The sequence below is a fragment of the Synchiropus splendidus genome, chromosome 14 (genome assembly GCF_027744825.2).
Source record: "Synchiropus splendidus isolate RoL2022-P1 chromosome 14, RoL_Sspl_1.0, whole genome shotgun sequence".
In the NCBI taxonomy this organism is placed as follows: Eukaryota; Metazoa; Chordata; class Actinopteri; order Syngnathiformes; family Callionymidae; genus Synchiropus; species Synchiropus splendidus.
In genome coordinates, this window is record NC_071347.1 from 20003901 (window position 1) to 20025829 (window position 21929).

The 21929-nt window shown below is 44.6% G+C and overlaps 1 protein-coding gene across 2 annotated transcripts; it reads right to left on the reverse strand.

Moving 5' to 3' along the window:
• Positions 1-1374: 1374 nt before the first annotated feature.
• siah1 (siah E3 ubiquitin protein ligase 1) lies at positions 1375-17917 on the reverse strand. Of its 2 annotated transcripts, none has more exons than XM_053884576.1 (5): positions 17637-17917; positions 8521-8577; positions 4031-4212; positions 3416-3712; positions 1375-3130 (listed from the first exon to the last, which is right to left on the reverse strand). In XM_053884576.1, exons 2-5 carry the CDS (start codon positions 8528-8530, stop codon positions 2759-2761), a joined length of 861 nt encoding a protein of 286 aa, XP_053740551.1. In that variant the 5' UTR covers positions 8531-8577; positions 17637-17917; the 3' UTR covers positions 1375-2758. The 2 variants fall into 2 exon arrangements, with proteins under 2 accessions (XP_053740551.1, XP_053740550.1); XM_053884575.1 differs by lacking the exon at positions 17637-17917 and adding an exon at positions 10693-12807.
• Between the last annotated feature and the right edge of the window lie 4012 nt (positions 17918-21929).

Consider the following 21929-nt stretch of genomic DNA (forward strand, 5'->3'; position numbering starts at 1 on the left):
GCCAACAACCACAACCTGACGCACAGCTGTTTGACTCACAGAACACGTAACACAAGGACCGTCACTTTGAGAAGTGGGGGCGAGGATTATAATGGGTTTTCAATAAATGAGGATATTATCAAAGCATCTGCGACACAACTTATTAGATGTTTTCAGTAGCATCTACGTCTGAATTAGACTTGCTTTTTGTCTACTTCAGGCCACCGTAGATCAAACTACTGGCCCCTACTTGTTTGAGTTGATGGATTTGGTTATTGCCAGTTGTTATTGTGGCTGCCACAATTCAGCAGCCACAACAACTACAGGCAATAACCGGGATAAACGGGGACGGGCCGAAACTGACGCCTTGACTCAGTGCGCTGCAACACAGGAACCGAACCAGTCGGAATCTACTGATGCGCCACACGCTTCACTTCACCCAACGACGATCAACTTCATCATAAGTTGCTCCTTAAATAAATTCTTCACTTAAACCCAGAACGATCTGGTGCCCGACAATTCGAACCTAACGCGAATCCGAACTGGACTGAAAGACCAGGAGAGCCATCACTCAATAATGAAGGAGGGGTTGGAATGAGTGACTTTAAGGGTAAACAAAGTGGGAAAGTATGTCGCACACATTCGTTTATATGGTTATAATGAAAAATACATTAATAAACACACAGAAATGTGAATATAAATAAGGTAATGCGGAGTTAAGTTCGTGCTGTTAATGGCGATGTGGCGCCCTCTAGTGGAACTGTGCAGTAAGGTGCCAGTAAAAATACCTGAGTGGATGGTGAAAATAGACTTCGATTGCTGTACATTTACTGTTGCTTTTGCAGGGACACAAGTTGACGCACACACGCGCACAAACACACACACACAGATTAAGATTCCGCTTCACACTTCAAGACCGGAACCTTGAGGCGAACCGACGCTCCGCAGATGGATCTTTGCAAGCGAGAATGCAAACAATAAAAGACTCACAGTTGAGGTTCAGGTCGCCCTGCGTTCACCTGCGCGCAGGAGAAGGTGATGACGTCTCAGCTACAGCCGGAGAGAAAGCCGCGCCCAGATTTTTTTTCGTAACACACACCAGAAGTTGGTTAAGATGATGGAAACGTTCAGAAACCAAAGCGCAGCAGGTGATGGAAAATGCAACCGGAAGAAGAACTACGCCAGTTACACAATTAAAATGCATTAAGATCTTCAGAATTACAACAAAAACACCAGCGTATTTTGAAAAACGTAGCAGCTGCTACGTGAGAAAAACCTTAACGTAAAGCAGATGGTCATAATGTTATGGCTGCGCAGCGTGTCGTGAAGGGCAGTAACATATCCGTCCACTAGGTGTCAGCAAAAACCGGAATGGAAGAGCGCTGAAACGGCGAGTATGAAAAAGATAAATTTATTTAATGACAAATTAAAACAGACCAAGTCAAGGAGTTGAGCAGCAACATAACTGAGACTCCACCAGAGGAGAACACGAGAGACGCCCATCCCTCCTCAGACACAGAAATAAAAAAAAAAAAAAAAAGACTGACCACACAAACAAGGACAGACGCACGGGGTCGGATGGGTGGGGGGGAGAAACGATTCAAGTGGGGGGCGCGGGGACGCAAACCTTCAGAAGAACAATACAACTCTGTTTTATCTACAAACACTGAAGTTTAGCCACAAGTTTTACAACTGCCTTTCAATTTTTTGTTTTTAAAAGTCATTACAAAAAGTTAATAATGATAATCTCCATTTAATAACAATAGCAAGGTTGTAACGGTAGAAACTGCCCCTCTTCTCTGGCTGGATGGTCAGTGGTGGAGGCCGACAGGGAGCAGGAGATGACTGGTGAGGGTGGGGGGGCTCAGCTCAGAATAACGGAGTCGCACGCGCAAGCACTCGTCTCACGGGGAAAAAACAGATAAAACAAAAAACAAGACTTGAGCGAAATTTAGATATTTTTTCATCTTCCTTCTGTAAACATAAAGAGCCTTCGGGATCGAAATGAAAACAAACAAAGAAAGCACAGGTTTGGTGCGAGGACGAGGGTGTGTGTGTGTGTCACTGTTAATGTTGAATGACAGTAACAGACGTGGAAAGGAGCGTCAAAATAACTAGGCGGCCATTTTGACGAGCACAAACACCTGCCGGACCGAGAGAGACGGGAGCGATGGGATCATGTCTGGCGAAGCCTTCAGTGCTGGTCCAGGCCCTGGAAGACTGTAGCAGCCATGTTTGTGGAGGAGCGGTCCAGGCTCCACTTCAGCCAAATGTTGACCTCGACTGCGGTCACATGCGACTCAGAGTGTGATGGAGGAGACGCCTCAGGTCCAGCACGTCGAGCGGCTCCAGGACCAGGCGCCGGCCACACAGACAGAAGAGGCGAGGGAGGTGGAGGGAAATGAGCAGCAGGTGTGTGTGTGTGTGTGTGAGATCAGCAGTGAGAGAGTCCCACGTGAACGATATCATGGGTGTGTTTGATAAGGCTACAGTCACTACACTGTCACGTCCTTGAATCCTCCACTCACTCGTCCATCCATCCGTCCAGCCATCATCCATCCATCCATCCATCCATCCATCATCCATCCATCCATCCATCCATCATGCATCCACCCACCCACGCCTGCCCCGGGCCTCGCTGCTGCCGGAACAGACAGTCACTTCCAAGTCCATTTCAGTGGGGACAGAGGCCAAGAGAGGGCAGTGTGAGGTCACAACGGATCGGACCTCTTGAAAATGCCCATCCGGAACTTCTTGTCGGACCCTTCTCCTGACGCTCCTAGCACATGGAGATGGTCACGTTGATGCCCAGGTTGCCGTTCTCGGCAAACAGCTGTGCGATGGAAGTGTCAAAGACCAGGCAGTCACTGTTCATGATGGCGGTGGCGATGCCCTCGTGGATGGAGCGCGGCGTGGCCTCCCACGTCAGGCGGCGCCGGTGGCCGTTCAGCTCCAGCCGGTACGCAAAGTTCTCCGCCTGCTTGCGCGTCCCGATGAGCTGCACGATGGCGAAGAACTGCTGGTGGCCGTCGTACTTCTCCTGCTTCTCCAGGACCAGCATAAAGTGGAAGCCAAAGCAGGACTGCATCATCACCCAGTCCACGGCGCCCGGCAGGTTGATGTCCGTGGCCAGGAACACAATGTCTTCACCCTGAGGAGAAACACACTTGGACGTCAGACCACAGTGGGAACAAGACACGACAACGACTATCCAAACAAATCCTGTTTGCCCAGGCTGTTCCTCCTCCAACTGGACCCTCACATGACCCGCGTGTCAACATGCTGCTCACAAACATAAACGTCAGTTTCCGTGGGTTTCAACGTTTGGATGCTGTTATGTCAGTGTCCGCGGATGACCAGTAGAGGGCGACACAGGAGAGCCCAGAGAACCTGCCGAGTCATGCTGAGGACATCAGGTCTGAGGGGCGCCACTGACCTGCAGCGTGGTGATGGACTTGTGTTGGTGCATCAGGTGAGGCATGACGGCGTCCAGGGAGCCCTGCCACTTGCAGGAGGCCCCGGGACAGGGACAGGAGTACGGCCGGAACTCGCACAGCTCTTCGTGCTCCGTCTTGTCGGTGTGAGGCAGCGTGACCTCGCAGCCCGACGAGGCGTATTTACAAGGGAACAGGACTGAGTTCGCCACCTTCTCCATGGCCAGGTTCCTGATGGAGCCCAGGGGTCCTCTGCAGGTGGGACAGCAGGTGAGCTTGGGCCGGCAGTTGGAGCAAACCTGATGGGACACACGAGGCAAATGGGTCAGGAGGAGAGCGGACAGCTCCACAGCTGAGCACTGACCGCAGCGTCTGCAGCGGCTAGCTCAGACGTGTTGATGAAGAAATGAAGGAAGTCGACCATCAGCACGTCTGGCTCAAAAGCGACGCGGCAGCAGACAGAAGTCATTCTAAAACTCCACATCATTTCATGTCTACATTCTCTCCAGATAACTGCTTGCTTGGGAACCATCTGTGGGCAGCGAAGGTCGCCCCCTAGAGGGGAAAACCGCTAAAGCATACCACACAACCGAGTGCTGCTGAGTGGAAGAACCCACCAGGTGACCAGACTGGCACTGCAGGATGGGCGGGAGCACATAGTCGAAGCAGACCGGGCACTCGAAGAGGCTGGCCAGGTCGCTGTTGGACGCTGTGGTGCCTGAGAGGGTGGGCACGCGCTGAGAGGCGGGGCACTTGGAGGTTCCTGTCGGCAGCGCGGTGGCGGTCTGGCGACTCATTTCTGTTGGAGGGGACACAGAGAGAGTCATGTGAGGAAGGTGACCACAACATGTCAGCGCTGACCAGCGTCAATATCTCACTCCCAACGCAGGAACCAGCGTCAGATGCTACAAATCCTTCACAGCTGGATGAACTGCACCAATAAGATCCTGGATGGTCTTTTTTCTACATCGACAGACCTCCAACAAGCAGGCAGTGAACCTGCAGGGTTGTTTCCCGAGTCAGTCCAGAAGTGGTCACAGCGTTCAGCACCCCAAATGACCTCGCGGATCTGAGCAACTTCCCATTTCCTGTGTCGATCACACCTCGCAACCTTCAGGGCAAAAGCCAGGGGTGAATCAGCATCAGAGATTAAAATGGTGTCAGGAACGTTCACAGCGACGACTCCTGCTGGCGTGTCATGACAATAGAACAGGAGAAACTTTGGTGCCGACTGACCGGTCTGACCCAGAGCGTCTCCCACACGCGGATCCACTGAATATACAGGCCGAGCAGGAATCTGCAAACGGCTCCTGCATACTTGCTAATTAGACGCTTTCAAGCTGCAACAGGACGACACCAGCAGTAGTGCCACACTGTGAGCGCACGACTCACTGAGGGGTGGGAGAGGAAGACACCAGCCACTGCAACACACGACAGGCTTTTAGCTAGAGGCTGTCTTGAGCGTCCAGGACCCCCCAAATGTATTACTAGTGCCGGTGTAATGCTCAAGTCGTAGTGTCATCTCACTGGTTTACATTAAATTATGTTTCCGCCCGGTAATTGCACCGAACATGATCCACATTCACAGATTCCAATCGGCGGTTTCCTCCTGTCATCAGTGTCAGCCATCCCACCAACAGCAGCGCAATTTCACGCCGCGAGTGTCACGACTCGCGAGATGTGGATCACCGTAAACAAATATGGCGACTGCAATGGCCAAAATACGGTTGCGAAAGGTTTGAGGTCCAAACTTTAAACAATCGTTCAGAAAACTAAGTCAGTGCTTTCTCATCGGAGGAATATTTGGCGCTCCCCTCCCCGCCCCCCGCATCCCAGCGGCAAGCAGACGAACACATAGCCCTTTCAGAATGAGAGCGAAATAGCTTAACAGGGATCAAAATTCGAGTAGCTCAATTGATTTAATCAAGCAACAAGCCTTTATATATGTGTTGTTTGAATGAATGTTGTGGTTATGAAAGTTCAGTAAACCATCACAGCTGATATAGCTGCTTATCATGCATCAATATATGAAAAAAGGAGGAGACGCAAGGCTGTACACACCATGGCTTGTAGTGAGGGAAAGAATGATTATAAAATGTTTTTATTATGATTATTATTATCATTATTTTAACTAATCAGGGTCTGCCTCAGATGCTGTTTATTTGTTGTTTATCATTTTATTTTAGTTGTTTTTTTACAAAGCAAGTTGTTAGTTGTCAGTCATTGACATGGCCCTAGCTAAAAGCCTCACACAAGCATTTACGCTCGCTGGGCCACAGCTTCGCATCACATAACAGCTTTCTGTGTTGACAACATTTGCCCATGTGAAACCAAAATGATCGCATCGATGTGTCCAGACTCAAGACCCAAACCTGGTCAGATATTCCGTCGCCAGTCACACTAGTTACATAAGAGCACAGGCTCTCAGTAAGAGTCTCGCTGACCTTGGGAGTGCCTGGGTGCAAGATGTGGCCAAGTTTTGCAGAACTAAACACTTTTCGGGTCGGAGGCTGGAGGCCGGTTCCACCTCACAGACGGCCGAATTAAACAGATGAGGGCGGGTCATCTGTCCCAGTGCTTGCCCATCTGTAAGCTGCTGGGACCGAGATAATGCCTGCGCAGCTATTAATAGTGATGCTGATAGCATGCTAGCTGTAACAGCACTCAAAGCAATGGGACCAAATTAGCAATGGACACAAGTTCAGCCGGGCCAGGGACACTGTCAGATGGCAGGCTGCGGTGAAATGAATACAAGGCTGACCTTACAGACTCAATACCTCTGTGACAAATATAAACGCGCACGGAGGGAATTCACTGCAGTTGTGCGTTGTCTCTCCAGGAAATCACACTCCTGTGTTAGCATGTTCAATATTCAAAAAAAACTTTGACTCTCCAGTTCTCTTGGTGTGTTCTCGTGTATTTTGGCAGAGAAGTACTGGTGCCGGTAGGTATCACTGTCCAATTTTGTATGCTAAAGAAGGTCCTGTCTCTTGGTTGGATTTTTGACACCATAACTGGAATGTAATTTACCAGATATCTTGTCAATACTTTTCATAACATTCTTCAAACTACACTTCAGCAGTGAATCATTGGCAGTTACTCATTATGTCCCAGATTTTATCATGTTCTGTCGACATGGTCGTCCAGACCTTGGTGATTCTAAACTGATGGCTGAGAAGGCTGAATATTAAAACTGGTGAGTAATAACTTATGAAAACAATATTGAAGTTTGAATCCATGTGGATTGCTGCACTGAAGGGAAAACAGATCTGATATGAGAAACTTTCAATCTTCTGGTTTTCAGCTGCGATATAAATCCACAAAATCCCACGAAACAAAGTGCCTTAGTCAGCCCACTCCAGGAGAGACGCCATGAAACTGTTGTTCAAGCAAAGAAACATACATAAATAAAACATCCAAAATATCTTGGCTGCCTAAAATATAACTTCATTTTAAATGACAAGGGCCGCTCCGGTTCCTCGGCCAGCTACCACGAGGCGAAGCTGGCTCTCCCGACGTGCAGTTATTTGGAGTATCAACAGTCAAACTGCTCTCTGTGACACTCAGCTGTCTAAAGGCTGCAACAATAGCTGGCCGGCAGCATGCAGGAATGCAAGCAGCAACACGCCGAGATAGAGCGGCCGGAGGGGATAAACATAGTATCACTCGTTTAGCAGGCACAAGAGGGTGGGAAGTGACAAAAGCAAGAATTTGGAAAAGCAAGATTAGCTGCCTTCAGTAGCAGCTTAAAAGCCATTAGTGTCGAAACTGACGGTATCCTACAATAGACGGTCACATAAGCAATGAAAGTGACCACACAAATAACTCACATTTCAATGTTAAATAAATGATATAGTTCTCTCCGCCTCTCTCAACAATTGTCCCATTAAACTAGCTCTATGACCAGTAGACGTTCATACGGGTCTGCTTTGAAAGGAAGGACAAAGGATGAATGATAAAGAAAAATAAACAATGACTCAGCACATGCTGGTGGATGGAGCTCAGCGAAACATGGTCCTAAATGTCAGTTATCCAGTTTAAAGTTGAATAAGATTGACAGTTTTTAATTTTATTGCAGTTCTAGAGACAGGCTTGACAGATTTATCATAATCCAGTTGGGAGAGAAGAGACACTCCTGCAGGGACAAGACAAGGAAATCTGCTCACACCAACATTTACTACTGAAACTGTGTTAGGTTCGTGAAGGCAAAACAAACATATACTAAGAAGCATGTTGATTTAAAGAACCTGCCTTATGTACCCAAACATTTAGAGTATGCTCATAAAATAAACATCAAACAGACGTACAGAATGACAAAGTCGTTCAGTACAAGTCAGGTACAAGCTGTCTCATATCAGGAAGACACATATACGGCTTTCATCTCTAATTTGTCTTTCAGATGAAATTCAAAGTGTAGAACATTGAGAAAATAAGCACATGTAGTGACAGAAGCACATCATGGGAACTGCTCTTTCATTTCATAAATGTATTTACCATCAATACTGATGTCATTGTACACAGCTCATGATGTTTACAGGATGAACTCATTTTGTCCATCACTAATCTAAAAGTCAACAGAGCTAATGTCTTTGTTTGCTTATGTGTACACGTCTCATTACATCGACAGACACAGCCAGTATTAAATGATCCTGGACTCACAGGTGCGTGTGTGCGATATGATATCAGATCGCGAAGGATTAGAAGATGTAGACGATCAGCCAAGGTGAGGAGGCCGTGTGTACCATCTAAGTCACGTTCTAAAAGTTACAGTTCCACGCGCTCACCGGCAGATAATTCTTTTGTGTGCACAGCACACCCGCCACATGCGCATGTTGTCTGACCAGAATCTTGCAAAATGGTCTTAAAAATACATGCTAGATAGTGATAGAATGTGGCATGATAATTTAAAAAAAATCATAACACTTAGGGCATACCGCACATCAAAACAGATCAAGATCCATTTACCCTGGCGAATGTATTGTCCCAGCACGAGATGCACATGATGTAGTGTCATGTGATTCAACTATTATGTCACGTCTTAGCCCATCATTGACACAATGATAAGCAGAACAAGAATCATCCGAAACAGGAGCTCACAGAAACTCACCTTCGTCCATAAGATTTTCAAATAAGGCTTTCGTCTTCTCTTGAAATGTGGGGACTTCTGGAAAGAGAGGGGAAAAAACAAATCAATTAAAAGATGTCCTGAAGCAAACTGGGGCAATAAAAACACACAATAAATACCACGAGGGTCATTTGTTCTTCGCAGCAGTGGATAAACCCTGTAATTTATTAACTTGTGTAACACTAATATAGCTTTTCCCACACAATCAGATTTGCATAGATGTCTGTTTTTGATTCTTAAGCATGTGCATCATAAAATATTAAATCATGTTTTTAATTTCAGTATTAAAGCAATATGAGCAACTTATTTCATCTCTCCACCATGCAGACACTAAGCATAGCAGGAAGGACTTACATTTGTCGAGTTTCATTAAACTGATAGAATTTAATATGCAAGCTCAGCAAGCTTTCTCCCACACCAGCAGCCAAACATTCCTGAGTTCCACGGTGTCTGTGACGACACTGGAATTTACGACGTGTTGAAGATGCAAGAACACAGATGTGCCACGACGCAGTCATGCTGTATAAGCAGCAACAGTGCTCAAAGTTGGCCGAGGGTTAATGGAGTTCATCAGATCACCTTGCTCATGCAAATGACAAAGCCACTTAACTGGTGCTAATGTAAAGTGCATTAAACTGGCCTCCATCGATTGCTGCGCAGCTTTCCATTTCCAACACTGTAATTTCCCAGCATCCTCGATCCATGCATCATAAAAATATTTTCGAGCTGAACAAGCCACACCCAACAAGCTCATAGAAATAACTAGAAATAAGGGTCAGGACTGAAATGTCTGAACTCTTGCAACTTGCAGTTTTTAAAAAACTCAATAAGTTGACAGCAACGCTGCAGTCTCCACTTCATCTTTGTGAGCTAATGCGAGCAGGTGGAGACGGACTTACGAGAGGCAGTAATATCAATGCTCGTAACAACCACTTGGAACGCTCACCAGGCAGGATTAATGGATAAATGCCATGGCACACATACTAAGCCGTTACTTGCGGTTGACGTTTAAAGTTTACAAACAAAAACACAAGTAAGATTCCAACAGCAGAATGACTAAGCGGAAAGCATCTCAGAGAAACTCGAGGGTCAGCAAGTGAGCGTAGCGATAAATAATAAAATAAAACAAAGCACAAATTAAGCCTGCTTCCTCACAAATAAGGTTTGATGATATAGATTCTTTGTTTTCAACCCATGGCCCACTCAGTGTTCGTGCCACGTACATAATTGACAATACACACAGGCCTTTGCTCTGCTTAAAGCTCCCTCTGTTCTCTGCTCAACACTCCAGCTATTCACTGGAAATCAGACAACAGATGACTGTGGAGTTGGACTCAACTGGGCTTGGTTCAGCTGCACAACTTTAAACAACATGCAGGGAGAAAAAAGAAAATCAAACTCAACTGCACCGAATTTCTAATGAAGTTATGAAAGACCGGGCAGCGAGGCAAAAAAACCTTCTGTGCCAGTGAGTTAACAAAAGGTTGACATGCTTTAAGCTGTTCTATGAAAGATGGGATGAGCTTGAGTACAGTACACTTCACTTGTGCACAGCTCTAGATGCATGATAGCAGAGACAAATTTGTGTTTCCCAAAAACAGCTTGTCTTTTGCAACAAAGGTCTGCTTGTTGGAGGCGCACATGCTCGGGGTGCATTTTCTGCAATATCAAAACAAACATCTGACTACTAACAAAAACCAAAGACTTCTGAAGTCTGCCAGGACAAGGCCAGTTGTCCTGCGGCCAGTTTTTGGTTCAACAGCTGAAATACATTAGACAAGCCTGCTGCAGCGAAAGGCCTCGATTATAATCTACTGAGGTAATGTCTGCGGAGCTGCACTGAAAGCACATGGACAACTCTCAACATAAGCAGCCCCCATCAGTGCAGGCGGTGGAAAAAAAAAATTATCCTCCTCTGTGTGTGGCACGCTTTGTTCGTCCCTTGCGAGCACTTGGAATTATGGGATTACGCGACGTTGTGGAATGATTTTGCTCTAGAAAGCAGCAGGTAAATAAGGGGCTCAGTTGAGGATCACGTACGCATCGGAAAAATGCATACCCCCCAACCCCCACGAAGAAAAAAAACAACTCAGGTTAGTGGACGCTGCACTGATCACAAAGACCTGTTAATATGAAATTGAAACTGAGAATCACCTTCACTTTTGTGCACAGTCTTGGCGGTCAGACATGGGAAGAGTCTGAACAAAGAGTTCCAGGGAGGAGCATGCAGTGCTATGCTAGCCGGCTTGGATTTCACTTGGACCAGAGACATGGGGGTAGAGCATTCACGCAACACGTCCCTGCCATACTTCTCTTCGAGTCTCCATGGAAACCACTCAGTGATGTTACTACAGTTTCCCCAAACAGACCACAAAACAGAAGATCATATTTCCTTCCCCTGGTCCCCCGTTAGAAATACGTCACCGGGGTCCATGGTGAGCTGTGATGAAAGAATGAAAGCCGTTTCCACATGAGAGCGAACGTTCGAGGCTAACAGGGACCAGCGAGAACCCACAGGGAGGAAAGGTGGAGACGCGATCCCACAACCACAAAACAGTGAGGGCTTTTTTTGTCCAGAGTCAGCAAAAAGTCAGTGACACTGCAGATGGTTTCATGCTACAAATCTAACACAGTTAAAAATGACCATCATGTGGTCCACTTGCTACTCCCTAAATCAGAAGAGCAGGTCCAGAAGGTGACATAGGCAGATATTCTGAAGTCGGTCTTTACTCAAGTCGGTAGCTTTGATTTCAGCGTAGAATCCTCATGCGAGTGAAAACAACTGAAAAAGTTGCCAGGTGAAGGGAAATCCTCAGTTATACCAAGCTATAGCCCATCAAACAAATCCCAGAGCAGAGCTGCAGCTGGTTCAATCAAACAATTTTCCACGGTGAAAAACAGCACTGAAATAATAATCCAAAACCAAGAAGAGAAAAGTCCCAGTCAGCGTGTGCGTGCGCATGAACGTTTCTCCTCTGTGTGACTTTTATTCAGTCCATGTTGCCTCGTCCCCTGGAGTGTGGTAGGTGTCACCGCAGCTGGGTGTGTTTGTGTGTGTGCGGGAGGGAGAGCGTGAGGGAGTTGCTTAGCCAGCATCCAATGTCAGCCCTAACAGAGCGTGCTCAGTTAAGCCCTTCCCACTCACCCCTCCCTCGGATCCTATCCACCCAAATAACATTACTCCTCAATCCAAATCATGACATTTACCACAGCAGACTTTAGGCCATCCATCTCAACATGTCAAATCATTTACACTTCATAAAGTTCTCTTCGATAAAGATCCCCCTTTCCTCAAGTTCTCCGGTGCCTCAGACTCTAGGAACATATTTGCATTCCTTCTACTCATGGACATTCCTGGACATTTTTCCCGCTAGTGTTTCTCTTTCTCAACCCCCTCCTTCCTTCCCTCAAGTCCTAGTGAGGGCAGCTGCTGGTGGAGCCTGTAACTTAACACTACACACCTCACTTTCAGACTTTCCTCCATCCAACCTTCAGCTCCACAGACAAATGCAACCCAGTGCAACATCTCTAAGGGAATAGAAGTAGTGGTGTGACAGAGTACACGCTGATAGAATCAGAGTGAAAGTTTCACAACTATAATTCACTATTGGTATTTAGATGCAGTTTTCAGTAACATTTGAATAAATTAATCAATATTCATCAAAAATGTATTTGGGACTAAAAACAAAAAAATATTTTTATAAATTTTAGATCAGCAACTTGGATGATCATTAATAATTAGATGTAAAAGTTGATTCAATCTCTGTCAGTTCTGAAGATCAACTATTCACCAGTTTCACATTAGGCGTATAACAACTGTGTAGAGCAGATCTTTCATAACAGTGTTTCTCTGTCATAACAATCATTCTTTGGCCCGGTTGAGTTTTGGGGCCGTAGAAGAAGAGGCTCTGCGGACTGGCGCCAAAGTGCTCTTGCAAGGACGCACACACCATTGCGGCGCTGCTATTCTTTCTCAAAGTACAAAGGCATGCACCAAGTCAGGAGAATGACTCCAACTGAAACTGAAATAGAGATGCAAGTAGGTGCTGGGTGGGATGCCGCTCCATTCAAAAGGTGAAAGGTTGAAATAGGAGGGGAGGAACTTGAGCTGATGAAGAGGAGGGGAAGATATACTTCACTTCACAGAAGAGAGTTTTTTTCGATTTGAGATGGGAACATCTTAAATGACTGAATGAAGTCAAGAATTTTGCCTTATCACTCAAGTTTAGCAATATTTTCTAAAAAGGAGGCCGCTCAGTCTACGTAGCGGGCTCTTCTAGAGTAGGTTCCCTCTGTGTAAATTTCCTGAAACACACATTGTCTTCCACTCACAACAGTTTATCGGCCACATTATCTTTATATTTTACCGTGTTAAGTGGTACATTTTCAGCCAATTTAGCCATTCTGTGACCGCGTAGGGCCCTACATTACATTGACACATGTTCAGAACCTCAGTCACTTCTGAGATTTATCATACAAAGTACTTTTGTTTAAATGATTGTTAAAATAATAATAATTTCAACTTCAAATAGTGCACGTTAGAAAAACATTTAAATTCATGCTCGTACATCAGATATACCGCATTTGCTGAGAGCCACAGACAAGGAGCAGCTGGTCAAATTAATGACAACATTGGATTCCACATAGACGAACAGATAGTTGGGTGAGAAAATACATAACACAGCCAGACACTGACACAAATACACAGCAGTGCTCAGTTGCTACAAGATGGTCAGCTCCAGATCATTGTGCCGGCTCGAATGCAACGTACACCAAGTAGCAAACCATTTTCAGTGGGTGCATCCAGACTACAGCTGAGAGGATTGAGCCATTGTTCATAATTTGGGATGAGCGAAACAGTAAACAGCTGCTTTCGTGGCACGGACATTCTGACTGTTGTGGCAAAACTCATTCCCATCAACATTGTTACAGTGCATCTGTTCCTGGTACCGGACAATATGGACATATGGTAGTAAAACCCAGCAAAGGTTAAGAAACAAAAAGAACACACTGTGATCCAAATGTACATGGGAAGCTGCACAGCAGCGCTACTGACACAAGCCGTGGCCCAGAGTGTGTTATTAAAGGGGCAGGGCGGCCGTGTAACAATGAGCCATCTGGACTAGGCAGCAGTTCATCAACAGAAACACTTAATCACCAACACCAGTGGGCTGATGCAGGGAAAAAATTAAACATTGTTAGCAGGGTAGAAATGATGCCTATGGCCTGTTTGATTTATCAACGTCGATGTTTAATGTACAGTAATGTAATTCCACTTAACTTCAACGCGCTCAGACGCAGTCGTGGGAGAGGTCGTAAAAACAGCCGGGGCAGAGTGGAGCCCGCATTTCCACATGAATTGAATCCTACGTTTGCAGCATCCAATCACAAGTGAGCATTAATGCACGCCACATCTGTCAGCTTATATCTGGTGTCAGATTTATTTTTATCCATCATGGTAAAATAGGGGCAATAACGAGCAGCTGCTCATCAGAAACAGCAAGTCACTTTCTGCCCTTTTTTTTTACATCCAAATCAGCACAGAAAGCCTGAACTGACCTCATATATTTAGATGACAAAAACGTGCCTCAGGACCAACTTTGCATCAAGAGAAGAAATACAGAAACTTGGATTCAAATGATGGTCAACGTCTGCAAATAAGTTTACTTAATATATCCAAACAATAATGAGACTTATGCAGGATATACACATATTTCAACAACTTCGGTGACTCCCCAGTATGCTGTAATATATCAACGTCATCAAAAAAAACCTCCTGAAATTATCTAGCCAATAAAAGTCAAACGGAGACACAATTTACAGGCACATGAGCAAACGTGAGTGTAGGACAAGCTATGTTCAGCATGAAAGATGTCATACAAAAACATCCCAAGTCAACATCTTTATAGTAATAACAAAACATTTCAGTGCCAAGAACACAAAAACTAAATTCAAGGAAGACCACAGGAAATAATACACTTATCACCATGGCTGCAATTGCAGAGTCAATTTGCATTATAGCCATCAGACTATGAGCATATGATATTCCATACAATCCAACATTTTACTTCTTAAAATCACTATTTAAAAAAAAAATAAAACATCAATCTAACAGTGAGGCAAAGAACCTTTGGCGATATGAGATGAATGAAATTATCTGTGAATGCTCAGGCACTACGCACAACTAGCAGCCAGAATGAAATATTGACCCATCAAAACATGTCGATGTATGCTTAATGAGTTTGTTGAAAACATTACAGAACCAGTTCAATAGAGACAAAAAAGTCATTTGTGAGGACAAAAATAAGAACCGCATTTTATACTCGTCAAACATTTTCTAGCAGTCACTTCTTTTCCACAGCAGGAAAAACAACTGAGTCCGGGCGCCGCTGGTTACCATGGAGAAACCACACAGCACCATGACACCAGAGCAGAGGCACAGCTAATTTCACACAGCCTGTGCCTCATTGCGTACATGCACCCGCACGCACAGAGGGACTCCCTTTGCCATTACTAACAGGTTTACAATTACCTCACTTCTGAGCTATGGAGTCACTCTGTTCACACACATAATTGGGCAGAAACAGTCGACAAAGAAGCAGTTAGGGGACACGTGCAACAGCGAATGGGGCAGGAAAGTGTGCATGCAGAGACTCCCTGTGTGTAGTGGAAACCATGACAATACATGAACAATGATATATTCAGTGAATTTATAAAGGCAGAGGATCAACATTATCCCAGACTACTCAGCCACTGGATGTTCTGATGAAGCACAATAAAATCTCTTCACTCCACATAGCGCGTGTTAACAGGACCAATGTAGGCTATTGTAATACATTAAAGACAAAATCATGTTTTGTTTTTTTTTCATTGAAGTGACCTTTACCCAACCTTGTCATGGAGCTCTGCTGTCTCGACATCTGTCAACAGGCAGATACAAATCAAATCCTTCTCCTCAACACTAAGCTGCTCTAAATGCTAGATTACACATTCGGACCAAAGATGGGTTCACATATTTGTCTTTAGGGGATAAAAGCGACTGCCGAGAATTTGAAGGATTAGCTGTAGCTTGAATTTTGTAAAAGTATTTCATTTGCGATTCTAAGCAGGTGTTTGTTGACGTGACACAGGGGTTGCATTTTCAAGGGGCAATTAGAAACGTCCATCACCCTGTTGAATGATGTCATGGTTAATTTATTATATGCAGCAGTTAAATAATGCTAACCCCAGTCTGCCTCTAGCTGTAGATAACTACAAGACTTGACTGTAAACCGTGGAACCTCAAGTTCTCCCAAGTCTCAGATGCATGACTGAGCACCTTTCAAAGCAAGCACCACCAACCCAGCTCATGATACAAGTTGCATCTCACAAATCAGATACCGCATTAGGTACAATCCAGGCAACAAGTCTGAAGTCACACGGCAACTTTAAGGAATTCATCAAACTGAAAATTATCAGAGACTAAAGTTAAACCACATTATTAATGACGAAGCCACTTGAACACTCAGGCACAAAGAAAACATACACAACTGAACACCTGTAACAAAGACTGGGGGAATCCCGAGAAACTTCCACACCAGCGAAGAGATGGAATCTCTCCACCTGGTCCTGGGTCGACCCCCTGATCTCCTCCCTGCTGGCCATTGCTGAAACACTTCCAAAGGGAGGCGTTCCATCATAAGATGCCCAAACCACGCCATTCAGCGTGCAGAAGCAGCGGCTCTACTCTGAGTGTCACCTGAGTGACTGAACTCCTCACACCATCTGAAAGGGAGACCCCTGCCTTCCGTGGAAGGAAACTCATTTCAGTCGCTTGGATGCAAGATCTCATTCCATCCCAAAGCTCATGACATTAGGTGAGTGTCTGGACGAATATTGATCGGCAAATGGACAGCTTGCCTTTTGGCTGAGCTTTGGAAGTCAATCACCATGGCATTTACTGTACGAGCGCAAATTAAAGAGTAAATGTTTTTGAAAACATATACTCATATATATATATATATATATATATGTACAATTAAGAGTGGCCTCAGGGGCTGTAAATACCTGGTACAGATTCACGTTTGGGGCCTCATGGAAAACTGATTGACTTTTGCACCTTCAATTGACAACGTGATAGATTCTTCATCAGCACAGAGCAGCACTGTTCTTACTTTACAATGATATTGCCATCACAAACCTACAGCTTCTCACAGTCACACCATACATCACCATGAACACTTGTTTCTGTTGAAACACTTACCAGACGTGCATCAAAACACCGGGTATACTTTCTGTTTCATCCTTTTTAAGTTCATAAATATATGCACCCACGTTGACTGTAAGGTGACCACATTTGAGAAGCGATTAATCCATAATATACCTTACCGTCAGACTTAACGCAGCCGTGTGGCACAACAGAAGCATCTTCCTCACTGGTTACGCTGTCATGTTACAGTCAATGCCAACTCTTCTACAGGTGTTGGTTGTTTTGACAGCTATCAAAAACGCAGAGTTCGTTCACCAACAGCGACATATCGTCCAGGACAGACATGAGCAACACTCGGCGCTGACAACTGCCGTCCGCTCTCACACACGGGTCAAACCTACAAAGTGGACCTGTGACTGCAACACCGTCTCTGCCCACAGTAAACATTACTCATCATTTCCTCCCAATCACCACAAACCCACTCGAAACCACGTAAACAATAGCCCAACTGGGCTTTGTTGACCTCGCCTGACCCGCTTTGTCAAGACAGCGGCAGGGTGCTGCGTTAGACAACGCCGTCGTTCACATCAACACTTTGAGACAGCCGGGGCCTGGTGTTGCCGAGCGGCGCTAGCCTTTAGCTCAGGAATCGGCTGCTTGACATGAGTGGAAAGGCGAACAAGCGTGTCAGCACACGTCACGTACAGCTGTCTACTGTGACGACAACTGCGTTTACTCACAAATAATGCCGGTTTACGCGACGTTATTAGACAAAACGTTACAATAATTACATCGGAACGAGCGGCGCTAAGCTAAGTATAGCATTGCTAATGTGAAGAAGCTAATGGCAGGGCTGTTGTTTTCTCAATAAGCGGTGTCTCACGCGCTTCACAAAACCAGAGGGACTTACCTCGGACTAAATATCCTCCGAATGTTCAGTAGGGAAGTGGGGGAAGCGGGGTAACGTGGTTTTATCCTTCAATCGGCGGTCATTTGTCCCATTTAGATCCACACTCCGCTGCTACTCAGACGAGACGCTAGGCTTTAAGTACCAGCCGCACCGGGGCGCGCGCAGTTGTCGAAGTTTGTCGCGGGAGCGCGCTCCGCACGAATCACAGGGCAACAAGCCTTCGTCCATTTGTAACTAAAACCGATTAAATAGGAAGTTTTACGTTCAGAGCGAGACAGTTTCAGAAATGAGACTGTGACATTTACGTATCCACGTGAAGAAAAGATGAATCAATGCATTAGGGTTCAAGCCGTTTTGCCGAATAAAGGCGCCGCATTAAAGCGTAAACATTTATGTCTCACCAACATCGTTTTCAATGTGATTCATATATTACGGAATCTTAACAAAGCGATTTCATATTACTTTACTAAAACAAGAGATTTAAACACTGGTTATTTAAAAAAAAAATATATATAAAATACTTAAATGTACACTAACATCACACTAACAAAGACACACATATGAATTCAAATTATTACACAAACACACGCAAAATATGATGGTGATTGATTGAACACAGAAAAATGAAAGAGCTCTATTTATGGTGGCTAAAATATACATTATAGGTCAATAGTTGTTTTTTGGTTTTTTTTATAAAGTTTCTATTGCAAATAAATGGAAGGAGTTCATCAAATAATAAACATCACATCTTTTGGTAACCAATAATAATGATTCACACTGTAGTAATAAATCACCAGACTCTGAAACCGATGGTGAAAAATGAACACCACATACAAGGTGTCTCATGCACTACTACACTGGTGTGTCCGCTCAGTCCTGTTGGGAGTGAACATACATCAAACTAGATGAGATTAAGATTAAGCAGACTGTGTGGCTTCTCGCATAGTAATCTGGGCATAAGGGAATTCCCAGCACATTGACCATGAGTAGGGAAGGGATTTGAAGAGGCGGAGAGGGGGGACGCAGGGGCTGGGATTACAGACCAACTGGTTATGTAAGTGTCTTCTCCCAATATGTTCGCAGCAGTCTGAGCGCAGCGAACAGTGAGCGAGACAAACGTGACCTGAACCTTTGAATATAATCCCATTGTCCTGCTCAGAATTATGGATGCAGACTATTATCTAATACAACATAGACACAGAGGGGAATTTATGGAATTAAATAGGCAGTCAGCATTTTTTTAAGCCACAGATTCCTCCGTCATTGCATGTTTGGGTGACGCATCCTGCCTTTGTGAAGCCTCAGCCACATAATGAACCAATATCAGGGAGAGTGGTGACATCAGTCTTTGTAAAGGTCTGTTTGAACCACCCGAGAGAAAGAGAGAGAGAGAACAGAGCAGAGCCTTATTAAACCAATGTCCAACAACATGGATGGAAGGAGTCACTGGATAACCATTATCAAACGCACGATTTATGTAGGATGAAGTTGCGCATGTGTGCAAGGGGAAAGGAGAAGAAAGTTGTGGGATCCAAAACCAGGAGAATGTTAAGCTGTTCTGGTATGTCAATGGAATCTAATATCAAGTGGTTGGACACATGAATATTCTCTTTCCACTTTTTGTTTGAGCACATCAAACAGAGCTCCTTGATCGACAGAGAAAATATGAGAATAAAAACACAACAAATGTGTCAGAGAAGCTGTGTAGAAGAGATGTTGTGTAGAAATGGAAATCCAGGTAGTCTGGAGCCGTGCACGTTCCCATGTACAAATTCCATACATAACAGCAGGCTAATCCGGACACTGTTGCTAATTCTTAGCCTCAAATATCTCAGATTGTTCGCAGCTCAGACTTGTTTTTACATCTGATTCTGCAACACTGCACAGCATTGAGATGTGAAGTAGAGGTCAGACGAAATTAAGAGTCAGTAAAGCCGTGAGAAACGCAGGAATCTTAAATAAATTCAGAAGCAATAAAAACATGCCGAACATTGTTCTTTTGTTTGGAATCATAAAGCACGTTTCCAGCATCTCAGCAGGGCAAATTCAAGAGTAAAAGATTAGGGACATCTTGGACAGGTCAGCAGTTTTTTTAACGCATAAGTACAGACAACCACTCACACACACACACTTCAGAATCACCATAGAACGTTCGCGTTAGCAGTAAGCTTTCCTAACTCTGAGAAGAAACCAGAGTTCCTGGAACAAAACCATGTCAAGCACACGGAGAAAAACAGTGTAAAGGCAAGTGAGGATCTGTCCTTTTAGAAGGCATCAACTTTCATGGCTATTTCCAACCACTGATCACTGACAGTGGAAGGTCCCAAAACTAACATGTGGCCAAAGCTGCACATGACTGGAAAATCTTTAAGTGCTCCACAAGCTCTTCTTCGAGTCTCTGACAGAGGAAAGAGCTGATCCAAAATCACAAAGAGAGCTAAAGACCACAGTGATGACATCATCAGAACGTGACAGTATCAATGACAGCAGCTTCAGCAACATCCACGTTAGGTTCACATTCATCTTTGGACCTTGTAAAAGAGTTATTCTGAAAACGACGGGCTCATTCACAGAGAGGTGAGATGCAGTCGCTCCCTTCTTCTGGAACCAAAGCAGCAGGAGCAAAGCGCTTTACGAGCGTAACGACAGACTCGTGTGAGACATGCAGAACCACAGGAGGACAGAAAAGGCTCCCGGCCTGCGAACGTGGAAACAGCAGCACAGACAGGATGTCGGACAAGCGTGGGCTCATTAAACACGCAATAATTATAAGCCTGTAATGAAGCTTTCGAACCACAACTTAGTGCGTTTTATGTTCAAAAGCTCAAGTTGGGAAACAATTAGGGCTCTATTTTTTGCTCGGCAGGCAGATTTCCAGATGAATACACTTGGAAAGTAGTGAATCAGTGTAACTGAATGGGATCGTAGCATTCAACATTTGAGGTGGAAAAATAACTTGCATTCTTACAACCCCTAATTTTATCCTAATAAAAAAAACATTTCAAATATATTAATTTATTTCATGTCAGTCAAGATAAAGAAAACTATTATTGTTGTCTGACTACAGAACTAACGTTGTGAACTCATAAACTTCATATGTTTTCAAAACAAAAAGTGCTGTGAGTGTAATGTTGGAGCGGCTCACCTGTGAGGACCTTTCACCGTGTCTCCCTGTGGATGTTCTCCCCGGCGCTGCTTTGCAAAGCCTCTCATTTGGGTGAAACACAAGCTGCCATCATTTCCATGATGACACTCAGGTGAGGCGCGTGTCGCTTATGTAACCTTTGCACCTGACAGGCAGGTCCGGACGCGTGGACTCTTCTGTAATTACACTGACATGACACGAGCAGACGGGACAAAAAATGTTATTTGGTTTGTTCATATGGCCGTTTTACAGTAGAAGATATTTTATTTCGCTCCTTGCACAGAACTTAAACTGTAAATTTTTGTGCGTTGAAGTTTAGGCTATGTTGAGAAGAGACTTATAACCTCGGCCTGAGGCAACCCTGGATCAGGAATGAACCATAGATAACATTGAAAATTACATTAAAATTAAATGCCAAAATGGGCTTTTGAGTGGAAACCAGAAGTCCTGGCTCTGGAGAGAAACAGGCTGAAGACTCAAGTTGGCTGATTATATCACACTGTGCAGTGTCCTAACTGGTCCAGGTCCAGGAAAGCTCCTCTTTCCGACCCAAAGAAGCGAATGACAGGAATGCAAATAAGATAAAACAGGAATTTATTGATCTTCTTGTAAAGGAAGAATTTAAATCACAACACAAGCTCTTCAGTCAAAAACAATGTGTTCAACTGTCCAGCTATCAGATAGCGACAGAGGAGGCTACAATAGCTCCATGTTCCCGTGAGATCTGACCTCAGCATTTAGTCTGACTGATGCGACCGAGCAGGGAAATTTGCATGGAGTCAAATTTAAGTGGCATGAATTGTGTAACTGGTCTTCAGCCGACACAAATGAGTTCTTTAAACTCTCAACTGGCTCCTGGTTACAGAAAGTTCACAGATCAAATTCTAAATCTCAGTGAGAAAATATTAATAAGAAATTTTTATTATTAATATTTATTGATATTTCATTCGGATTTTGATTATGCGGTTTCAAAGAAGATTTGCTTGTTTTAGACTGAAGTTGTTTTTTGCAGTAAATAAAGTTTATGGGACCAGTGTTCCTCCATTAACTTTAATGCCGCCCGTAAAATGCTTCTACTCCAGTCCTCTCACTGATTCATGGTTCTGAACTTGATGTTTCAATAACTTCAGATTGAAACATGCAAGACG